The 20,713-nt window shown below is 40.6% G+C and overlaps 2 protein-coding genes across 2 annotated transcripts; both read right to left on the bottom strand.

Moving 5' to 3' along the window:
* Positions 1 to 508: 508 nt before the first annotated feature.
* Positions 509 to 1,447, bottom strand: LOC141548325 (olfactory receptor 13H1-like). The gene has a single exon (XM_074277105.1). It carries the CDS (start codon positions 1,445 to 1,447, stop codon positions 509 to 511), a length of 939 nt encoding a protein of 312 aa, XP_074133206.1.
* Positions 1,448 to 13,649: 12,202 nt separating this feature from the next.
* Positions 13,650 to 14,576, bottom strand: LOC141548338 (olfactory receptor 13H1-like). The gene has a single exon (XM_074277141.1). It carries the CDS (start codon positions 14,574 to 14,576, stop codon positions 13,650 to 13,652), a length of 927 nt encoding a protein of 308 aa, XP_074133242.1.
* Positions 14,577 to 20,713: the final 6,137 nt, after the last annotated feature.

A 20,713-nucleotide genomic window follows, 5' to 3' on the forward strand; every position in this document is an offset into this window, starting at 1 on the left:
GGGATCAAATCTTGGTCTCATCAGCTGGTAGCAGTGTGGCTCTGGGTAAGCCATTTTCCTTCTTTGAACTTCAATTTCACATGATTCATTAATACATTGTCTCAAGGGAGTTTCTTATAATTCTCTATTTCCAAATGGCTAAAAGAATAAGAAAATGATCATATCGTTCAGATGAGAAAATGGAACATAAATGTTCAGTTGGAGCAGGAAATACAGGCTGTCAGAACTGGAAGGTAATACAGAGAACTTCTAATCCAACCATTCCATTTTAAGAATGAGTCCATTGAAGCTCACAGAGAAGTGACTTTTCCATTTTCATTTTGTGAGTTAGCAGCAGGGCCAGTACCGGAATCTGGGGCTCTTGGCTTCCACCAGAGCTCTTTTTTTTTTTTTTTTTTTTTTGCCAGTTTACAGAAACCACGTTTAATAATCCTGATGTGTCAATTTGTCTTTGTCACAGATAAAGGTCAGGCCATTTGCTGGATGATCTTCCATAGGAAAGTTTAGTTCAGGATTCTTTCTTCCTAGTTAATTTTCTCAAGGCACCTTTAACATCTTTATTCCTCAGGGTATAAATAAGGGGATTCAGCATGGGTGTCACGACCCCATAAAATACAGAGATAATTTTGTCCTGATCCTGGGACTCTTTTGACTGGGGTTTCACATACATGTAGATGGCTGTCCCAAAAAAAATGGTCACCACAGTCAAATGGGAGCTACAGGTGGAGAAGGCTTTAAGCCTGGCCTCTGTGGAGCGGATCCTGAGCACAGCTATGACGATGCGGATGTAGGAGATGAGGATGAAGCTGAAAGGCAAGGGCAGAGTTGCCACGCTGATGACTAGACCCAGGATGAGATTCACAGGAGTGTCTGAGCAGACAAGCTTCAGCATGGCCTGAATCTCACAGGTGAAATGGTTGATGACATTGTGCCCACAGTAACGAGCTGGAATGGCAATGATTGGAATTACAGCTAAGAAGAAGGCACTGACCCAGGTACTTATGGCCATCTGCAGACAGACTCGATTGTTCATGATGATGGTATAGCGCAATGGATTGGAAATGGCGACTAATCGATCATAGGCCATGACGGCAAGGAGGAGACATTCTGTCATCCCAAGGAAGAGGGAGATGGTCATCTGAGCATAGCAGCTGGTATAGGAGATGGTAGGGAAGTCTCTAAAGCCAATGAAGAGCAGGTAAGGCACAGAACTGGTGGTGTAGCAGATATCAAGGAAGGACAAGTTGCTGAGGAAAAAATACATGGGGGTATGCAGCTGCCCATCAATTCTGACTACAAAAATGATGACACTGTTACCCACCAGTGTGACTGAGTAAATCACAACCAGGGCACAGAAGAAGGCAATCTGAGCTTTGGGGTGATTAGAGAGCCCCACCAGAATGAATTCTGTCACTTCTGTGGTGTTAACACTGGCCAGGCTCTCCATTGTATTCTATAAGGGGAGAAAAGAACAAATCCAATTCAATGCCTTTCAAGTATTTGAAGGGCAGTCACATAAAGGGGGACTAGACTCATTCTGTGTAGCCCCAGAGAGGGACAATGATGGCGGAGTAAGCTTCAGAGAGATAGGCTTCCATTAAATATCAAGAAAATCTTCCTAACACTCAAGCATTTGAAAGTTGAACAGAGGTTACCTTGAGGGTTCCCTCTATTAGAGGCTGAATGCCTACTTGCTGAGGATGTTGGCAAGGAGATTCTGGATCAGGTTGTGTGATTTTAAATTTTAATCCATCAAATCTTAGAATCTCAGAGTGTCAAGGAACCTCAGGGGTCTCTCCTTTACCTGAAACATTCATTCCCTTTATCAGATCCCTGACAGGTAGTTATCAAATGTCTCTTCATTTAAAGACCACCAGTGGTGGGGGACTCACTACCTCATGAAGCATTTATGAGCAGCTCTGATTTTTTCAGAAATTCTCTCTTAAACTGAGCCAAAATCTTCCTCTCTGTAATTTCCCTGTCTGCTCTAGTTCTACCTTTTGGAGCCATGCCAAAAAATTCTCATCTCTTTTCTATATGAAAAGTCTTTAAATATTTGAACATGGAGATCAAGTCACCCTAATAAGCCTCCTCTTTCTAAGGTAAACATCCCCATTCCTTGAACACCTCCTCTTATAGAATGATCCTAAACCTCCTCACCATTCCAACCACCCCTTCTGAAAGCGTTCAATTCAACTAGCATGTAAACATCTACTATACCACATCCTAGCAACTCGATGCCATTACCATAAGCAAACTGGAGAGATCAAGTGTGTCTTCATACTTTCCTTTTTTTCCAGTTAAAGGTCTGCATTTACCATTAAAGATCTAATATCTCTAATACTATCATGTGTAGCAGAAACTTTCCCTTTAACCAGCTCTATGCCCAGGGAAGGCATTGTTTTAGCAACTACTTTGGGCCCCTCTAGACTCTAATTCAAGGCCACCAGTGATAGTGGTCCCAACTGCTCCTTTTTTCACAGACTGTTGCCATGGAGTGTCTTTCACTGAACTGTCTCATGGCGCATTATTAAAGTTTGTAGGCATGTCGTTGTTCTTGTTCAGTCATTTTTTTTAGTTTAGTCTGACTCTTCGTGACCCCATTTGTGATTTTCTTGGCAAAGATACCAGAATGGTTTGCCATTTCCTTTTCTAACTCATTTTCCAGATGAGGAAACTGAGGCAAGCAGGGTTTAGTGACTGGCCCAGGGTGATTTGAACTCACAAAGATGAGTTTTCCTGCCTCCAAGCCTGCCACTCTATCCACTAAGTCACCTAATTGGAGATTTTTCTTGTTGATTTTTCCCTGTTTAATGTCTGGTCTTGAGTAGAGAAGTGGCATGATATGGTGGATAGAGCCAGGAAAGTTTTAAGTCCTGCCTCCAACTCATACCAGCTGTGTGATCCTAGGCAAGTCACTTGATCCCTCACTGATTTAGGCAATTCTTTAAGGCTGCAAAATGCAGAGAGAACGCTGACCTTCATTAATACACAGAGATTCCTTACCTGGGAATTCCTTATACTAATAAAATCATTGGTTCAGTGCTTAACTTTACTAAATACTGAGAATACAATGATAAATATGATGTAGACCCCCTCCCTGAAGGAGTTTCCAGTGTAATTGGGGAAGGGCTCAGAATGATACGAACACAAAGAACTACTATAGAAAACAGAACTGCAGACAAAGTAGTATGAGAAGTGTGAGAAAGGAAAAATTATTTCTGAGAGTAGGATAGCTAAAAGGGAAAACAGGTAAATTTGCCATATTCAGTTCAGTCTAAGCCTTAGTGTTTTGATAATTACCCCCATTACCTGCTCAAGTCTCATCGTTTCTTACTTGATTATAATTCCTTTGATCAAATGAGATAATATATGCAAAAGTACTTTGTAATCTAAGTGTTATTATTATTATTATTATTATTATTATTATTATTATTACTATTATCATTCTTCATTCTGGTATCTTTATTATCAAGTATAAAACCTTGTACATAGTAGGTGCTTAACAAATCCTTGTTAAATTGAATTCGATGTAGAGCATGTGAAAGGGAATCATATGAGAAGGCTGGAAAGGAAGGTTAGAGCCACATTGTGGAGGGCCTTGAATGACAGCGTTATTCAATAGGCAATAGGGAACCATTGAAGATTTCTGTGGAGAATAGGGATATGATCAGAATCCAGAAGTAGCTCAAGTTCAATGAGGATATATCTATTGAGCATCATACTCATCCTCAGCATTATACTGGGTGCTATAGAGAGGTATATATAACATCATTTCTTCTGATGGCCTGTTCATGTTCCACTTGAACACATATATACACAATACAACAAAATGACAATTGAAAAAATGACACATACTAGCTTTCTATGGGCCTCAGTTTCCTCATCTGCAAAAAGAAATTACTTGGGCTAGATTTTTAGCTCTGAACTTCCATTTAAAGAGTGTAATCCTTTAATCCAGGGAGGCAGCACAGGGGTATGGAAAGATCACAGGAGTGGGAACCAGGACACTTGAGTGTGGTTCCAACTTGGTCACCAGTGAGCTATGTGATTGGACAATCATTTCCCTTCACTGTGTCTCAGTTTCTTCACCTGTAAAATGAGAGAATTTCTTCCAGATGGTCTCTGAATGTTATATATGGGCTCTCAGAACACTCTTTAGGATGGAGTGGACTCCATCTGGAAGTGGGATGAACTCTCAGAAGGAACACAAATATCAAAAATGCTCTTGAAGCTGTTTCTCAGGGGTCTTTTCATCATAGACTAGCTCATTCCAGAACACTGACCCTTTTCAAAGCTGGACTGGTATCCAGTGATGTAAGAGATACCAAGGGAAAGAACATGATACATAATGCTCTCCCTGGTTTGTATCTTTGAGAGAGAAGCCATTTCTCAGGAACCCCAGACAATGCTGGGATATCCTGAAGGACATATCTCAGACTCACGCTTTGAACACTAAAGACCCCTCAAAGATACAAACATGGGCCAGTCTAAGTAATTCTACTGATCTTTGGGGCAGCATGCTACCGTGGAAATGATACTGGCTTTAGAATATGGGTTCAAATTAGGGAGAGTAACTTAAATTTGGTCTCAATTTCCTCATTTGCAAAATGGGGACACTGGACTTTAGTCCTCTGAAGTCTCCGTTAATTTTACTGCTGTGATCCTCTAATTTTTTTTTCCATCTTTAAATATCTGGATTCTATTTCCTTATCATCACCATCACCCCAGGAGGGCAGTGCAAATCCAGTTTTTATTTCTATCCATGGCTACAAGTGCTGAAGCAGCCAACTCCTCTTGGCTTAACTACAGCTGCTGGCCGTGGTCCTGACAATAAGACACTTAACAAATCTATGGTCTTTTCTCTCTATAGACTATGCTTGTCCAAAAAATGCTGAAAGAACTTGGAGTTTAGTAGTGATCAGAGTGGGTAGGCTTAGTCAAGGCTTCTTGAATAAAGTGAGTCTTGACCCAGAATCCAAGAATGGACATACATTAAATTTTATTTGAATCAAAAAGAAAAACAAAAAGGTCCCAGTGAGAAAAATATTCCTCAGAATGGGGATATAAAGGTGAATCTACTGTGGAAGCAAGGGGACTTGGATCTTGTAATCTAATGTCACCCCCCCTTTGCCATCAAATCCCTCCTCAACCACTCCATTCTAGGAAGGTGTAAAGGAAAGATATCTGGACCTTCAATTAGTAGGAGCTCAGTTCAAGTCCTGATTCTAATATTTCTGAGTTCCATGATCTTGGGTAAGTCACTGAAACTGACTTCTGAGCTTCAGTATCCTTATCTCTAAAATGGGAATGATGATACTTGCTCTGCCTACTTCACAGGATTATTGACAAGGAAAGCACTAAAGTAGGTAAGGATGAGGCTCAAGGCAGCATCAACCAAATAATCAACAAGCATTTAGGCATCTATTATGACACTATACAAGGCCCTAGTGATACAAAAGAAAAAAAGAGATATTCATTGTCCTCTAGGAATTTAAAGTTTATAAGAAGAAATAATGTGCATATATGTAAGCATAAATAGAGTAATTGCTAAGTAAATATGGGGCATAAATTCAAATAAATATAAAGTTTATAAAAATAAATACAAAATAAATTAGGAAGGGAGGACACTTGTAGCTGGGGGATTAGAAAAAGTTTCTTACAGAAGGCAATACTTGGACTGAGTCTAGATGGAAACAAGGAATTCAATGAGACCGAGGTGAAGAGAGAGTACATTCCAGGCATAGGGTATAGACAATTGCAAAAGCTTAGAAGATGGAGTGTCTTATGTGAGAAACAGCAGGGAGTTCAGTATGGCTGGGCCATGGAGTATAGGAGGGGATGGGTGGTGAAGCTGGAAGGATAAGTTGGGGCCGGGTTGTGGAAAACTTTAAAATACAAACAGAGGAATGGAAGGGAATCACTGGAGATTCTAGAGTAGAAAAATAATATGGTCAGATTTGTGCTTGAGGTAAATCACTCTCATTATTTAATGGAGGATGGATTGAAGAAGGGAGACTGAAGGTTGAGGAGATCAATTAGGAGGGTATTTCAATAGTTTGGATGAAAACTGGACCTGAATAAGGATGCTGCCTGTATGAGGACTAAGAAAGTGATGGATGGGATAGATTTTGTAGACACAGAAACAAAGATTTGGAATTGGATTGGATATGTGGGTGAGCAAGAGTGAGGAGTAGAAATTAAAGTAGAGTTTAGGAACCTCAGAGATGGAAAATATGGCAGTGCCTTCCAAGAAACAGGGAAGCATGGAAGAAGAATGGCCACTATGGGGAAATATAATGTTTTGTTTTGAATATTTTGAGTTTGAGGTACCTGATGGGTAAACCAATTTGATTCAGGACTAGGTCTTGGCTTGGTGGAGAGCCACAGAAAAGGGGCTATGAACAATAAATCAATGAGACACTGAGAAGCAGTGCTCCCTAGTGGGAGCAAGATCCTGAAAACCCAGAGTGGGGAAGGTATATGGGAAAAGAGAGTGATCTACAAGGTCAAAGACTGCAAAGAAATAAAGAAAGAATGAGAAAACATGTTAAGGTTTGGCAGTAAAAAAAATCACTGATAATTGTGGAAATAGTTTCAGTTGAGTGATAATGACAAGAATAAGACCATAAATCATAGAGAAGTGAGTGAAGGGCGAAGAAGTCGAGGCAGTGAGAATAGACAATTTTCATAGGAGTTTGGATGAGAGAAAGAAAGGAATAATGTCCTCAAAGGATAGTGGATTTACTTTAAAGATGAGGAGAGTTGACCATATTTGCACCTAGTAGGGAAGGAACTAGTAGATAAAGTTTTAAGATTAGAAAGATAGACGAATAATTTAGGGGCAATTTGTGGAGAAGATGGGAGGGGATGGGAATCAAGAGCACAGATAGAAGAGAAAGTAGCTTTGGCAAGGAGAAGAGTCATCTCATTTTCAGATACTGACATAAAGGAAGAGAGAGTGGAGGATGATACCAAGGGATCCCAAGATGAAGAGAAGGGGAGAAAGGCGCCTCTATTTTCTCAGTAAAATATGGGAGGAGGACCCCCCAGGGAGGAGTTAATATTGGAGGTTTGAGGTGAGGAGAAAATGTTTGGAACAGTTTCTGTGGGGAGTGGGATAGGGAATCAATCACAGAAAATTTAAAGGATTGCCTTGCTGCTGTAAAGTGATTTGCTAAAGATTTTGCATGCTTGTAAATGTCAGAACAAGGATCGGTAACTAGATCTTTTGATTCTGAGTTCATTCTACCACATGAGGTATACACCCTCTTCCCAGACATTGGCCCGAGGAGGAAAGACCTGGTCCCCCTCAGGTTCCAGTTCTAGGTAGTGCTCAGCATGAGAAGAGACCTGAAGTAATGGGTTCAGGCTTAGAGGGTAACTGGATAACACCAAACAACTCACCAGAAGGGCCTGATCTCTGGGGAAGCTGGATCCTCAGAATGTCAGTCTTGTTCCCTTCTCCCCCAAAGGCAGCTCCAGTGCAGTAGGTGCTCAGCAGGGCCTGGCCAAACAGCCCTATCCCCAGGTTCCAAAGGAACAGTTGAAAGGGGAGAGAGCCATGTCACTTTAAATAAGTAGACTTTCCTGGACACTTTTAAAATTCATTCTTAAAATAAAAAGGAGCTCCTGTTTATCATTTTCCATCTGACATAGCCCTTTCCTTGCAGCAAGCCAGTAAACACGCATTTTGTCAACCACATTTTTATATGAGTAAACTGAGGCTCAGAGACATAAGATAATTTGTTAAGATCACACAGTTGGTAAATGACAGAGCTGACCTTTAAATTTGGCTAAGTCCCACAGTCTATCCATTAAATCTCAATTGAAATAATAGCTCCAAAGACATAATATCAAAGCCTCCAAAGATAATAATAAGTCCTATTTCTATATCATTTGTTTTGAGGTTTACAGAGCTGTTTCTTCATCTTTCCCACCTGATGGGAAAGGTGGTACAAGTATCATTATCTGCATTATTTGGATAGATAAATGGAGCCCCAGATATTTGCTCAGGATGACATAACTGGTAAATAGCAGGCCCGGGACTTGAACCCACCTTTTTTGTTCTCACTCTAAGCCCAGCAATCTTTCCACTGTGCCCCGTTCTCTGTGTGTGGGCATGCATCGCTTATTTATAACACATTGACAATACCTGCAAAAAGCAGGGAATAAAGGCATTTTTCAGGACTACCCCCACATCCTCCATCTTGCTGCAGGTTGATTTCAGAAATTTAGTCCCCTGCGACTCCCATGATCACCTGCTCCTGGAGGAGTTGGTAATTTCCAAGGAGGAATGAGACGCGGTAAGGGATGTCAAAGAGATGAGCTTGTTTAGCTGGTCTGCTTTTATATATCCCTGTTGATTTGTTCTGGATCAACAGGAGCCAAGTAACTGATCAACTGGTCAAGTGACTTTCCTTCTCCAGGCTTCAATATTTCCATCAGTAAAATGAATGAGCTAGACTACTCTGAGAAGCATTGTGGTTCAGGGACTAGACCTCTGGGCCCAGAATCTATGTTCATATCCTGCTTTGGAGACTTCCTAGCCAGGTGATCCCGAAGAAATCACTTTTCCTTTTTGGATCTCAGTCTCCTCATCTGTAAAATGAGGGAATTGGACTCAATGGCTCCTAACTGAAGCCTTTTTGGCTTTAATTATAGGTTTCTATGGGCAGATGGTTTGTAAGGCTCCTTCAGGCTCTAAAATACTATTGTGCCAAATTCTCAAGTCTCCATTTTGGGCCTTGGCTTCTTAAATTCTAAAATGAGGAAGGTGGATCAGAGGAACCTTAAGGTTTCTTCTGGCTCATGATATCTTTGAATGCCCTCTGTTCCTGACAGGGCGCCTGGGCTCCTGACAGGCTACTCTGGACTAAGATATGGGGAAGGGCTTGCCTCTTTGAAGCTTTCAGGACACCTCCATTCCCTTATACCAAACAGCAAGCAATCCAAAGACACCAAGAAGCTGCAAATCATCTTAAGTATTCTCCGCAGTTTCCTGAGCTTGTTAGTTCTGATTCTGGAGAAATCACTGCATCATAGAGACTTCAGGGACTAGATCCCAGAGGGGCCATTTAAGCCCTGGGGCTGTGCTGACAATACCCAGGGCTGAATCCTTATTTGGGAAAAGGAATCTTTTTTCTAAGCCATTTCAAGAAAGGTCACAAAATCTGTATCATTCCAGAACTCTGTTAGGAGAGTGATCTCAGAACCTGCTGCTAGCAATGAAAAAGTCCTGCCCAGGATGGGGCATTCTTCAGGAGAATAGGCAATGTAGTATAATGGAAAGAGCCACAGGCCTGGCATCTATAAAGACCTGTATATGAACACCACACCTGATCCTTAATGGCCAAGTCACTTAATCATTCATCTTCATGGTTTCCTCATCTGTCAACAAGCTAATTGTTGTATAACTTTTAATATTATTTATAATAGTATTATATAAATTATTACATTGTGTTTAATTGTATACATATGTTTACATATATTGGATCGAACATATATTTTAACATGTATCGCATATATTGGATTACTTGCCATCTAGGAGAGGGGGTGAGGGGAAAGAGGGGAAAATCTGAAACACAAGGCTATACAAGGGTCCACGTTGAAAAATTCTCTGTGCATATGTTTTGAAAAGCTTTAAAAAGAAAAAAAGAAATCAACTCCCCTATTTCTGCTAAGGGTACTACCAACCTTGGTCATCTTGATTAATAATCTGGGAGCCTTTCCTCTTTCTCACCCCCATCCTATGTCCTATCAGTTGTGAAATTTTTGTTGATTGATTCTACCCTGACAATTCTACCCTCTTGTATCAATTTCTTTTTTTGCTCTTACATAACACCTACTCCAGGTACTGGTTCTCATCATCTCTTACTTAGATTATTGTAATAGCTGCCAGATTATTCCCCTATTCACAAATTTTCAATAGCTTCCTATTGTCTACAGTAAAGTATAATCTCAACTTGGTATTTAAAATTGCACAGTTTGACCGCCCCTTATTGTTTTAGTCTAATTTCATATTATTCTACTTCAACTGGAGACACTAATTCCCATATACTAGATTTCATGTTCCATCTTCCTATATTCTCACCCCATGGATGGAGTGCCCTTCCTCCTGATATAGATATAAGATATAGAGATATCTTAGAGCTTCTATCAGAGATCAGACCAGGTGTCACTTCCTACATGAGAGCTTCTCTGACCCCCCAAGTGTTCACTGCTCTTTCCCACTTGAAATTACTTCGGAGGGACCTTGTATTTATTTACCTGAATACATGTTTTAGTCTCTCAGTAAAATGTATGGCGGACTGTGCCCCTTTTGGTTTTGCATCCCCGGTATCTTACAGGTAGTAGGTATTTAACAAATGTTCTTGAGTTAGGTTGGACTGCCTTTTTTTTTTTAAATCATTGTCAGCTCAGAATAATGCATGTTCTCCTCAGTAACCACTCAAAAGAGACTGGCCTAGCCATTAATACAAGAAAAAAAAGTGGATGGACTACTTATTAGCTATGCCTTTTTGTTTATTACAGTTGAGCATTCCATTGAGTTAATTAATCAGTTTATTTGCTTTGGCCATGTCCTGTAGTTAGGCAATATTTTGAAAGTAGATATAAAAGGAGGAGAGTGGGCCATAATAGATCTTATTTTAGAAAGCATTAACTGATAATACTTTCATTGATTATGAGATACTTCCTGCTTTAAAGTCCCACCTTTTAAACACTGGTGTTCCCCCAATGATGTTGTATGGCCGTGAATCATCGAACATCGTTCTGGAGGAATTAAAACTGAAGTTTACTTAAAGGGTAATGGGGAGAGATATGCTGAGTGTGGTATATTATCTACAATGATTTTTATGAGAAAAGTGGAACAAAAGGACATGCATGATCATTAAGAACACAAGTGATCAGAAAAGGAGGTGGCTCGGTCATGTAGCAAGAAGAAAGACTGCAGAATGGCTAGCCTGAAGCGGGGGCAGTAGTCCCTATGAAATGTTGAGAGAATGAGGCTCCCTCTAGTTTGTGTGGGGTAGATTCTTTTCAGAGGACTTATGGGAGGACAGGAACAAGAATCATATAGCATGAGAAGCTATGGAGGGGTTCTGATCTGTTTACACAGAAGCAGTTCTCATATTGATGAGATCGTGGGTCCCTCAAAGGATAGCAGCAAGCTAGTTTTACTCCAATTTTATCAGTCACTCAGTCTAGAAATAGAGGAGTCAACTCTGACTCCTTGATCTTCCCCTGCCAATATTCAAGTCCTTTTGTTTCTTTTTTCAAAATGTCTTTTGCGTCTGTTTCCTCCTCCCCATCACCTCTCCATGCCTTCCTTACCTCTTCCTTGGACTGACTGTTATAGCAACATCTTAAAGTTTCCCTCCCACTCCTTCCTCCAATTCTTTATTTCACTATTTCTAATATCCTATGTATCTATGTGGATCACATGGGCCTGGTCATGGGTAATTTGCCACTTTGTTTAGGTTAGGTAGATCGAATTCAGTGCTATCGCATGGATGAGGATGCTGAATTGACTTAGTCTGGCTTCCTATGGCTTCTCTACCCAATAAAGTATGGTGGGAGGTACTCAGCGGAATTAGTTTTCCTGCTTATGTAATATTAAGACATGCTCAGCCAACCAGCCAGCTCCAACACTATTTATGGTTGTTCCATGCTGGCCTCAGCAATCACTCAGTCAAGACCTCATTTATCTTGGATGGAATCTATCAGAAATTTAACACTGATTGGAAAGATGGAACTTTCTACTAAAGTCCTTCTGCCATTCCACTCATGATGTGAGATGACCGTGGGGGGTCCCTAAAGCTGGACGAGCAGAGAATGGTATATTACCAGCAATGAGTTTTATGTGAGAAGTGGAATGAAAGACTCTACAAGGAAATACATCATCAGAAAAGGAGACGGGCTGGTCTGTGTTTCAAATCAAGTTGATTTGTAATTATCATTTATTATGGCATACATATTCCAACATCCCATGGCCTAGGTCACTAGTAGCCTCTTCTACTCCAGAGCAATCCTCTCCTGAAAAAGAAACCAGGACGATCCTTGAAGCCTAGGATTTGGAAATTTTGTAGTGGATGGAATTTGATTCGAAAGTCTTTTATCATAATTCACTCAATTATCAGACAAGGAATAGAGAGGAACTGCTATTCAACCACAACATTCTTCCCTGTATAATTGCTATTTTTGCTCTCTGGTCTCATGGAGTCCCAACATAACTCAATGAGATCTCACACTCTGCATCTACTTTAGTATGCATAGACTTGGTCTTATCAGTTCCAAATAGAACCACTGAAACTACTCTCATTGTGAATTTACGCCCCTTAAACACTATACTTCCACAATAGTTGGCATTTATTTAGAGCTTTAAGGTTTACAAGAGCACTTTAAATATGTCACCTCATTTGATCCTCACAATAGATAGGGTTTATCCCTTTTTATAAATGAGAAAACTGAGGCAGGTAAAGGGATTTATCCAAGTTCACCACAGCTAGTATCTGAGGCTAGATTTGAACTCAGCTCTTTATGATCTCTAAGCCCAGTGTATCCATTGTATCACCTAGCTGCCCAAGCTCTGATCTTACTCCAAGGCACATGTAAAACCTGGGCTATACTGGAGCCAAATCACACATCTTGGAAATCAATAAGTACTACAAATCAGGATTTGGTTGAGTGTTTTCTTCCTATCCCCAACCCTTTCAACTGAACAACAACCAAAAAATGGAAAGAAAGAAGGGAGACAGAGAAAGACAGAAATAGAGTGAAAGGGGCAGAGAGAGGAAGGAAGATAGGAGGGAGGGAGGGAGGAAGGGAGAAAGAGAAAGAGAAAGAGAAGAGAAAGAGAAGAGAAGAGAAGAGAAGAGAAGAGAAGAGAAGAGAAGAGAAGAGAAGAGAAGAGAAGAGAAGAGAAGAGAAGAGAAGAGAAGAGAAAAGAAGAGAAAAGAAGAGAAAAGAAGAGAAAAGGAAGGAAGAAGAGGGAAGAGAAGTGGAGGGGAGGGGAAGGGAAGAGTAAAGGAAAGCAGGAGGAAAAATGACAATATAGATTAAACCTAAAAGTGTTTTTAATATATATATGTTTTCTCTGGACAGCCAGTTATTGAGTGTTCACCAGTGTACACCTAAGCAAAATACACTAGAATCACAATCCTTTCTTCCAAGATATCTTCTTCAACACTTTTCAGGCCAGGTTTTTGACCACTGAATGACCCAAACCACACTTGAGGCTACTTACTGATGTTCCTACAGAAGGATAGACAGATGATTTTATTCTCCTGGTTTGATTCACTTCACTGTACATCAGTTCATAAAGATCTTAAATATAGTTTCTTTAGAAATAGTCCATTTAACATCTTTATGATGCAATAACATTCCATTACATTCATATACCAAAATTTGTTTACCCATTTCCCAACAGGTGGTTAGGTTTCAGGGTTTCTTCTTAGTTTCAGGGTTTCTTCTGCTAGTGTAAAAATTGCAAGTATTTTTGTACATATGGGTCTTTCCTCTCTTTTTGGTTGGCTTTGGGTACAGGCCTAGTAGTGGTATTGCCAGATCAAAAAAGTACATACAGGTTGGTAACTTTGGGAGCCTAGTTCTGAATTGCTTTCTAGAATGACTGAACCTCCTTACAGGAGCTATGTTTTTTTGCTCATGACTTTCTTGATTGCCCCTTTCACATCTTTATTTCTCAGGCTGTATATGAGAGGGTTCAGCATGGGTGTCAAGGCACCATAAAACACTGAAATGAACTTATCTTGGTTGGAAGAAGATTTGGACTGAGGCTTCATATACATGGAAATGGCCGCCCCATAGAAGATGGTCACCACAGCCAAGTGGGAGCCACAGGTAGAGACAGCCTTGAAGCGGCCCTGAGCTGACTGGATCCTCAGGACAGCAACAGCAATGCGAGCATAGGAGAGGAGGATGAACAAAAAGGGCAAGAGCAGTGTAAAGAAACTGGTGGCCAAAATCATTAGCTCATTAAGGCGTGTGTTAGAGCAGGCCAACTTGATCAGGGAGAGAATTTCACAGACAAAGTGGTTGAGGACATTGGCACCACAGAAACGGAGGTGCAAGGAAGAGATAAGCATGATGGTGAGTGCAAGAGACGCCCCCCATGAGAAAGTGGCCAGCCAGACACACACCGGTGTGCTCATGACTAGCGTATACCTCAGGGGGTCACCAATGGCCACCATGCGATCATAGGCCATGACGGCCAGCAAGAGGCATTCTGCTGTGGCCAGAAAGAGGGAGACACTCATTTGGGCAAAGCAGCGTGGGTAAGGGAGGAGGGGACGGGCAGAGAAGCAATGCACCAAAGCTTGGGGCATTGAGGATGTTGCATAGCAGAGGTCAAGAAAAGACAAGTTGCCAAGGAAGAAGTACATGGGGGTATGGAGATGGGTGTCCAAGTGGATAAGGACAATGATGAGAGTGTTCCCGAGAAGGGTGGTCAGGTAGGTAAGGAGCACCAGGGTAAAGAAGGTAACTCGCCACTCAGGATAATTAGAGATCCCAATGATGAGGAACTCAGGTACCATGCTGGTATCATTGGCTTCCATCTTACTTATGACCTGGGTCCTTTGTATATCAAGTGTGACCTGCAAGAATAAAGAGGGGCCACGGGAGGCACCCTAGACGCATAAAACACTGGAACTGGAAGAAGTTTTACAAATCTACCCCAATACCTCCAATTCATAGATGAGGGCACTGATTCTCAGAGAGGGCAGTTGTCTACTATGTACTAGTCACATGACTAGTGAGCAGGAGAAGCAGAAATCAAAGCCAGGTTGACTCCAGTCCAATAGGCCTAAGTTTCTTATCTAAAAAAAAAACAAGAACACTGCAACTGATAGTGTAGTGGGGAGACCAGGGCCTTGGCTCTGAGTTTTTACTCTGTCTCTCTCTGGGCCTGGTAATAGTCACTATGTGGTTTGGAGCAAATCCCTTTCTCTCTGGAGGCTTCCACTTCCTCCTCTAAAATAAGTGCAATGCACTCCGACTTTTAAGGTTCCTTGCAGCTCTGACATTCTGTGTTCTAGGTTCCATGAGAATAAGTAAACACAGTGAAGACAGGAGATCAGTGTGCTTTAACCTCAGCCCTTTGGGAAAGACAGGAAATGTAAATCTAGCGGAAACAAAAATTGAGTTAGACATTTGCCCCTTAACCCCAAGGAAATAATGAGACATATCCCCCAACCCATTGTCAATTGTTGAGCAAAAAGCTCTCCCAGCCCTGGGAGTGATTATTAGACTGAGTTTTGTAAGAGGAGAGAGAGGAAAAGAGGAAAGCTAGCAGAGGCTCTGACTGGCTCTGATTCGAGGTCACTTCCCATTGCTTTTTTCATTCACACATGCAGATCAACCTAATTGGCCTAATTTAGCCAGGCTGAAATTTTCAGTAAGTGGGTCCCACTACCAAGAAAGAAAATCTTACTGGTCCTATCTGACCACATCATGGAATTATCATAGCATTAGGGCTGGAAGGGATCTGAAAGATTGTTAAATCCAACCCCGTCATTTCACAGAAGATAAATCTGAGGACCAGAAAGGGGAAACAAATGACTGAGTCATCAGAGCAAGTTGGGATTCAAATCCAGATCCTCTGACTTCAAAGCCGGTGTCTTTGCCACTAGTGGCACCTCTCAGGCATGGATTTTGTCTAGGTCACATCAGAGGTAAGGGGAATTCAAGACAATGGTGTCATACACTTTAATGTCTTCCAGTGTTAAGCATCTGGGGCAGAAGAGCTATTGACCTAAGTAACCTGGGCCTATGTTCCATTTTCTAACAGTCCTGACCACTCAGAGACACAGCTAATCCCATGGAGGACAAGGGGATTTAGCTACAGCAGGGTTTCCATCCAGTGCCTGGGAGTCCTCATGCTGTGACCCTGCCCTGGTAAAAACAAGAGTTTTCACCTATCAGTGCCTTCACCCCTCCCTAGTGAAATAGAGAAAAGGGTCATCATTTTAATAGTTTAATAGACCAAGAAATTGAAAATGTAGTTGACTCCTGGCCATCTGCCTGTGTATAGAAAGATAAATGGCAGGATATGGTTGGAAATCCTTGGGAACTCCACCTGGATAGTATTGGAGTATGTGATGGGAGGCAAAGTCATTCAACAGGCATGGGACTGAACTTGGAGTCACAGGACCTGACCTCAAGGCACTTTCCTTCTCTTAACTCGTTTTCTCTTCTAGAAAATGATAGGTTAAACGAAATCAGTGATGGCAAACTGAACTAATAGAAAGGACCCTTTCCTGCAGGTGGCATATTGACTTAGAAAACCACAACTTAACATTGTATTTAACATATTGTATTTTAGTTAGCACAGTGCCTAGTGCATAATAAATGCTTAATAAATGTTCCTTTATTGATTGCTATATTGTTTTTGTTAAACATTTCCCAATTTAATCAGGTTTGGGCAGTACTAGGAAGTTTTGATTTTGACCCTTCTGGACTAAATGGCCTGTTAGATCCCTTCCAGCTATGTATCTATAACTATATATTTATATATACACATACACAAATATACATATGTAAACATATATACATATATATGATCTTCATGACCTATATATTTACACATACATACATACATACGTGTGTGTGTGTGTGTGTGTGTGTGTGTGTGACCTTCATGATACTACCTGAGTCAGGAAGACTGCTTCTGAGGATAATTGGCTTTTGTCACTTTGGACAAGTCACTTAATATCTCTGTACTTTTTCATTCGTCTGTAAAATGGGCATGTGCCTACCTCAAGTCTGACCTCATTGTGAGACTACATTTGACAAACTCTACACTAGGGGTTCTTCCTCTTTTTTGTATCTTGGACCCCTTGGGCAGTCTGGAGAGACCAGAATGATGTTTATAAATGAATAAAAGGAAATAGCTAGGATTACCAAGAAAATGAATTATAGTAAAATAATTATCAAGGCATTTAAAAACCCCAAATTCATAAGCTCCTCGATTTAAAGCATCAGATAAATCACAGTTATTATTAGGATCTCTCATGATCCCAGCTCCCTCTAGGGATGTGGTGGGGAGTCCATGGTAGAAGCAAGTACTTTTGCCCTTAAAACTTAAGAGTCCCCAGTCCAATATGATACTGAATTCTATTTGGGTGAGAAAGTGGTTGTTCTGTGTCTTTTACATGAAGATAAGACTCCCAAATATCAATAGGATGGGTATTTTCAGTTCTGTTCCCAGTAATGGAATCATTTGGATTCTAACCCCTTTGTTCCCTAGCATACATTTGTGTGACGGTTGGAGAGAGAAGGCTCAGCCTGGGTCCAAAATTAGGAGATCAGTTTGTGGTTGGTTTTACGGTCAACCTAGAACCAGAGTTAGGGCTCAGTAGAGCCATACTAGTGAAGGGAATGGGGGAGATGACGAGTTTTTTGAGGGGCACAAAACCACTTGCATCCTTTCAAAAGCATAGAAATGACAGACTTAGTATCCTATTAAAAAGAATTTGGGAAGACAGAAAGTTACTAAATGCTTCATGTTTCCGTTTCCCCTGGGGAAAGGCTATCCTAGTAGAAGCTGGACTGTAGCCCAGGGCTTGTACAAAATTTGCCAATTATACTTCTGGGGCTTAATATGGAACCAAGGGTAAGGTTCAGGCTGTGATCAAGAAGACTAGGATTCAATCTAAAGCTGGGACATGATGGGTAGGTCCCCTATTTAAAGCATAATCAATACTTAAATGTCCAATTGAATTCTATCCAAGCCAATAGCTTCAGAGACACCCACAGAGAATCAATCTATAGGACTGAAAACCTTTTCTATTCATAAATCCAATCCATAGACTGCTCCGCAGAAGGCAAATTTCTTTTCAGAATATCCACTGTTTCATTCCATCTTCCTGGGAAGGTCCATTCAGAAAGAAAAGGGTTCAGATCCCAAGAATAGTAAAAAGGACATATTGGGTACTCACCATTGTGGGTCTCAAATCTTAGCATGGAAAAAATGGAGTAGAAGTCCACTGAAGAGATAAATATACCCCAGAAGGCTTCTGGCGAAAGAGTTTGAAGAGTTCCTTTAGTTTTCTGTAAACAAAAAAGGCAAAGAAACCCTTTGGACTATTCACAGGAGAAGAAGCATCTAATACCCCAAATTTGTCAAATCTGTCCCCTTTCAAATAGCTATCCTTTTCTTCGGAATAAAAACTCACACTTCCACATAGGGGTGTGCTAGTAAATGTTTAACAATTGTCCCTGCCAAAACAAGACACATTTTTAAGTTTAATTTGTGTTATTAACATTTTTCTATCACTTTCTTAAGTTTAGACAATCAATAAAACAATAAATCAAGCACTGATTTGTAGTTTTTGCCTAATTCTAAGGGATCAATATTCATGATGAACAGATAATATTGACTCTTGCGAGCCTGTTCAAACTGCCCCCAGCACAATCCTGTTTAAATACACTTACTGTTTACAAAGTGCCTTCTGCCCAACTGCTCTGAGGACTGGGCAATGCAAGTGTAATCACCATTGTACAAAGAAGGAAATTGGTGTTTGAAAAGAAGCAGTGGCCTCCACGAGTCACTGCCCTCAGAAGTTGCAGAGCAGCATCCCAATCCAGGATTCCTTACTCCAAGCTTGGAGCTCTTTCCACTGCCCAGTGTTTTTTGATCTGTGACCTTCTTTCTTGACTCTTGGAAATCTGCAGAGATGGATAATGACAGCCATTCAATTCTATTTACTTAGGTAGAAAAACAAAATTACACACAAGGGGAAAATATCATAAACAGACCAAACAAAAATATATTTTCAGGTTACCCTTGAGTTAAGCTTAGAAAATTCAATTAATCGAACCGTTATACTCCTTCCCCCAAGCATTTTGGATGATTATTAGAGGTTTGACTATTTTTCCCTATTTTAGTTTCAATTCATTGAATGTTTAACCAAAAGCTGACTTAAGAGTATGACTTTGGGTAAATTATTTCCCCACCTGTAAAATGAGGTGTTCAAACAGATGATCTCTAAGGTCCCATCCAGTTTGGACATCCTGTTTCATATTCTCAGGTCCTTCTCACACTGAAATTTTCTGTTCTATGATTCCTTTCATATTTGACTTCCTTGTTCCAAAGTCCCTTCCAACTCTGATATTCTTTGTTCTAAGGTGCCTTTTAACTCTACCATTTTATGTTCTAAGATCCTCCCTGGCTTCAATATTCTTTGGTCTAGGACTTTGGATTTCCAGAAGTATATAATATCCTCAGCCCCATCTATAAATCTCATCTGTAGACTTTGGGGTCTATTTTTCTCACTCAATTCAGGTAGAGAGCTGAAAAAGCAGAGCCTTCAAGAGGCCTCCATGCCATTTATCTCACTGGTAGGTTTCTAAATTTCTGATCTTACCAGGAAGAAAATAATTATCTTTGGAGAGCTTTGGGAACAACGTCCCAAGCAGGTAATTAGCTTTTGCCAAACCCGAGCTGAGTTAGAGGAAAACAAAGTGGAGTTTTGTTTGGGAAGAAAAGAGACCTAAGAGACCATGGGACACTGGTACACCCTTCCGCTTGGGTTTCCAGGGAGTTGAGAAATCTTTCTTTTGAGCGTGGGCTAGAGATTTTTCCACTCATTTTCCTTGTTAAACAAGTGCTATGACAGGGATCACACTCACTGGGGAAATGGCTGGCAGGTGGCTGCCTGTTCAGAGTGTGCTCAATGCAGAGGACAAGAATAGCAGCCCACACTGATGTCGTGAGTTATCATGTGCAACCTCTTTCCTTGCTCAAACCCCAAGAGAGAGAAAAAGAGGGAGGGAGAGAGAGTGCTAAGCAAGTTTTATTATCTTTAGTTTACAGAGGAAGAAGCTGAGGCTCACAAAAGGGAGAAGAAGCCATGGGACAGTGACCTGAACCCCTGCTTTGCATTGATGGAAAAGAATTATGACCATACTTGTGCATTTGTGAATTGCCCAAGAGCAGCCATTGTCTTTTGCCAGGCTTTGTATTCCCAGCAACTAGGCCAGTGCTCAACACATTGTAGGTGCTTAATGTTTCTTTTTTATTTATTTATTTATTTTAATACACATTACTTTTTGGATTATTTTGGAAGAGAAAAATCAAAGTAAAAGAAAAAACCATGGGAGAGATTAAAAAAAGAAAAAGAAAAAAAGAAGTGAACGTAGCATATGTTGATTTACATTCAAGTCTCTTTAGTTCTTTTTCTGGATGCCAATGGCATTTTCTGTCCAAAGTCTATTGGGTTTGCTCACTGAACTAGTGAGAAGAACCAGGTCTTTCATACTTGATCACTGCACATTCTTGCTATTACTATGCACAATGTATTCCTGATTCTGTTTGTTTCTCTCAGTATCAGTTCATATAAATCTTTCCAGACCTTTCTAAAATCAGCTTGTTCATCATCTTTAATAGAACAAGAATATTCCATTATTTTCATATCCCACAACTTGTTCAGCCATTCCCCAACTGATGGGCATAATAGGTGCTTAATGAATGATTGTTGATTGACTGACTTGATTCCTAGGATCCGAAGACCTAGAATTGGAAAGGAACTTAGTGGTCATCTAGTCCAATCCACTAAATTGACAGATGAAGAAACTGAGGCCCAAAGAAGAAAAGTAACTTAAAATCATAGATACAGAATAGGAAGGCATCAAAGAAGTCATCTAAAACAGTGGTGTCAAATTCAAATAGAAACAAAATCACTAATCCCTATAT

This window comes from Sminthopsis crassicaudata, chromosome X (assembly GCF_048593235.1).
Source record: "Sminthopsis crassicaudata isolate SCR6 chromosome X, ASM4859323v1, whole genome shotgun sequence".
Lineage (NCBI taxonomy): Eukaryota > Metazoa > Chordata > Mammalia > Dasyuromorphia > Dasyuridae > Sminthopsis > Sminthopsis crassicaudata.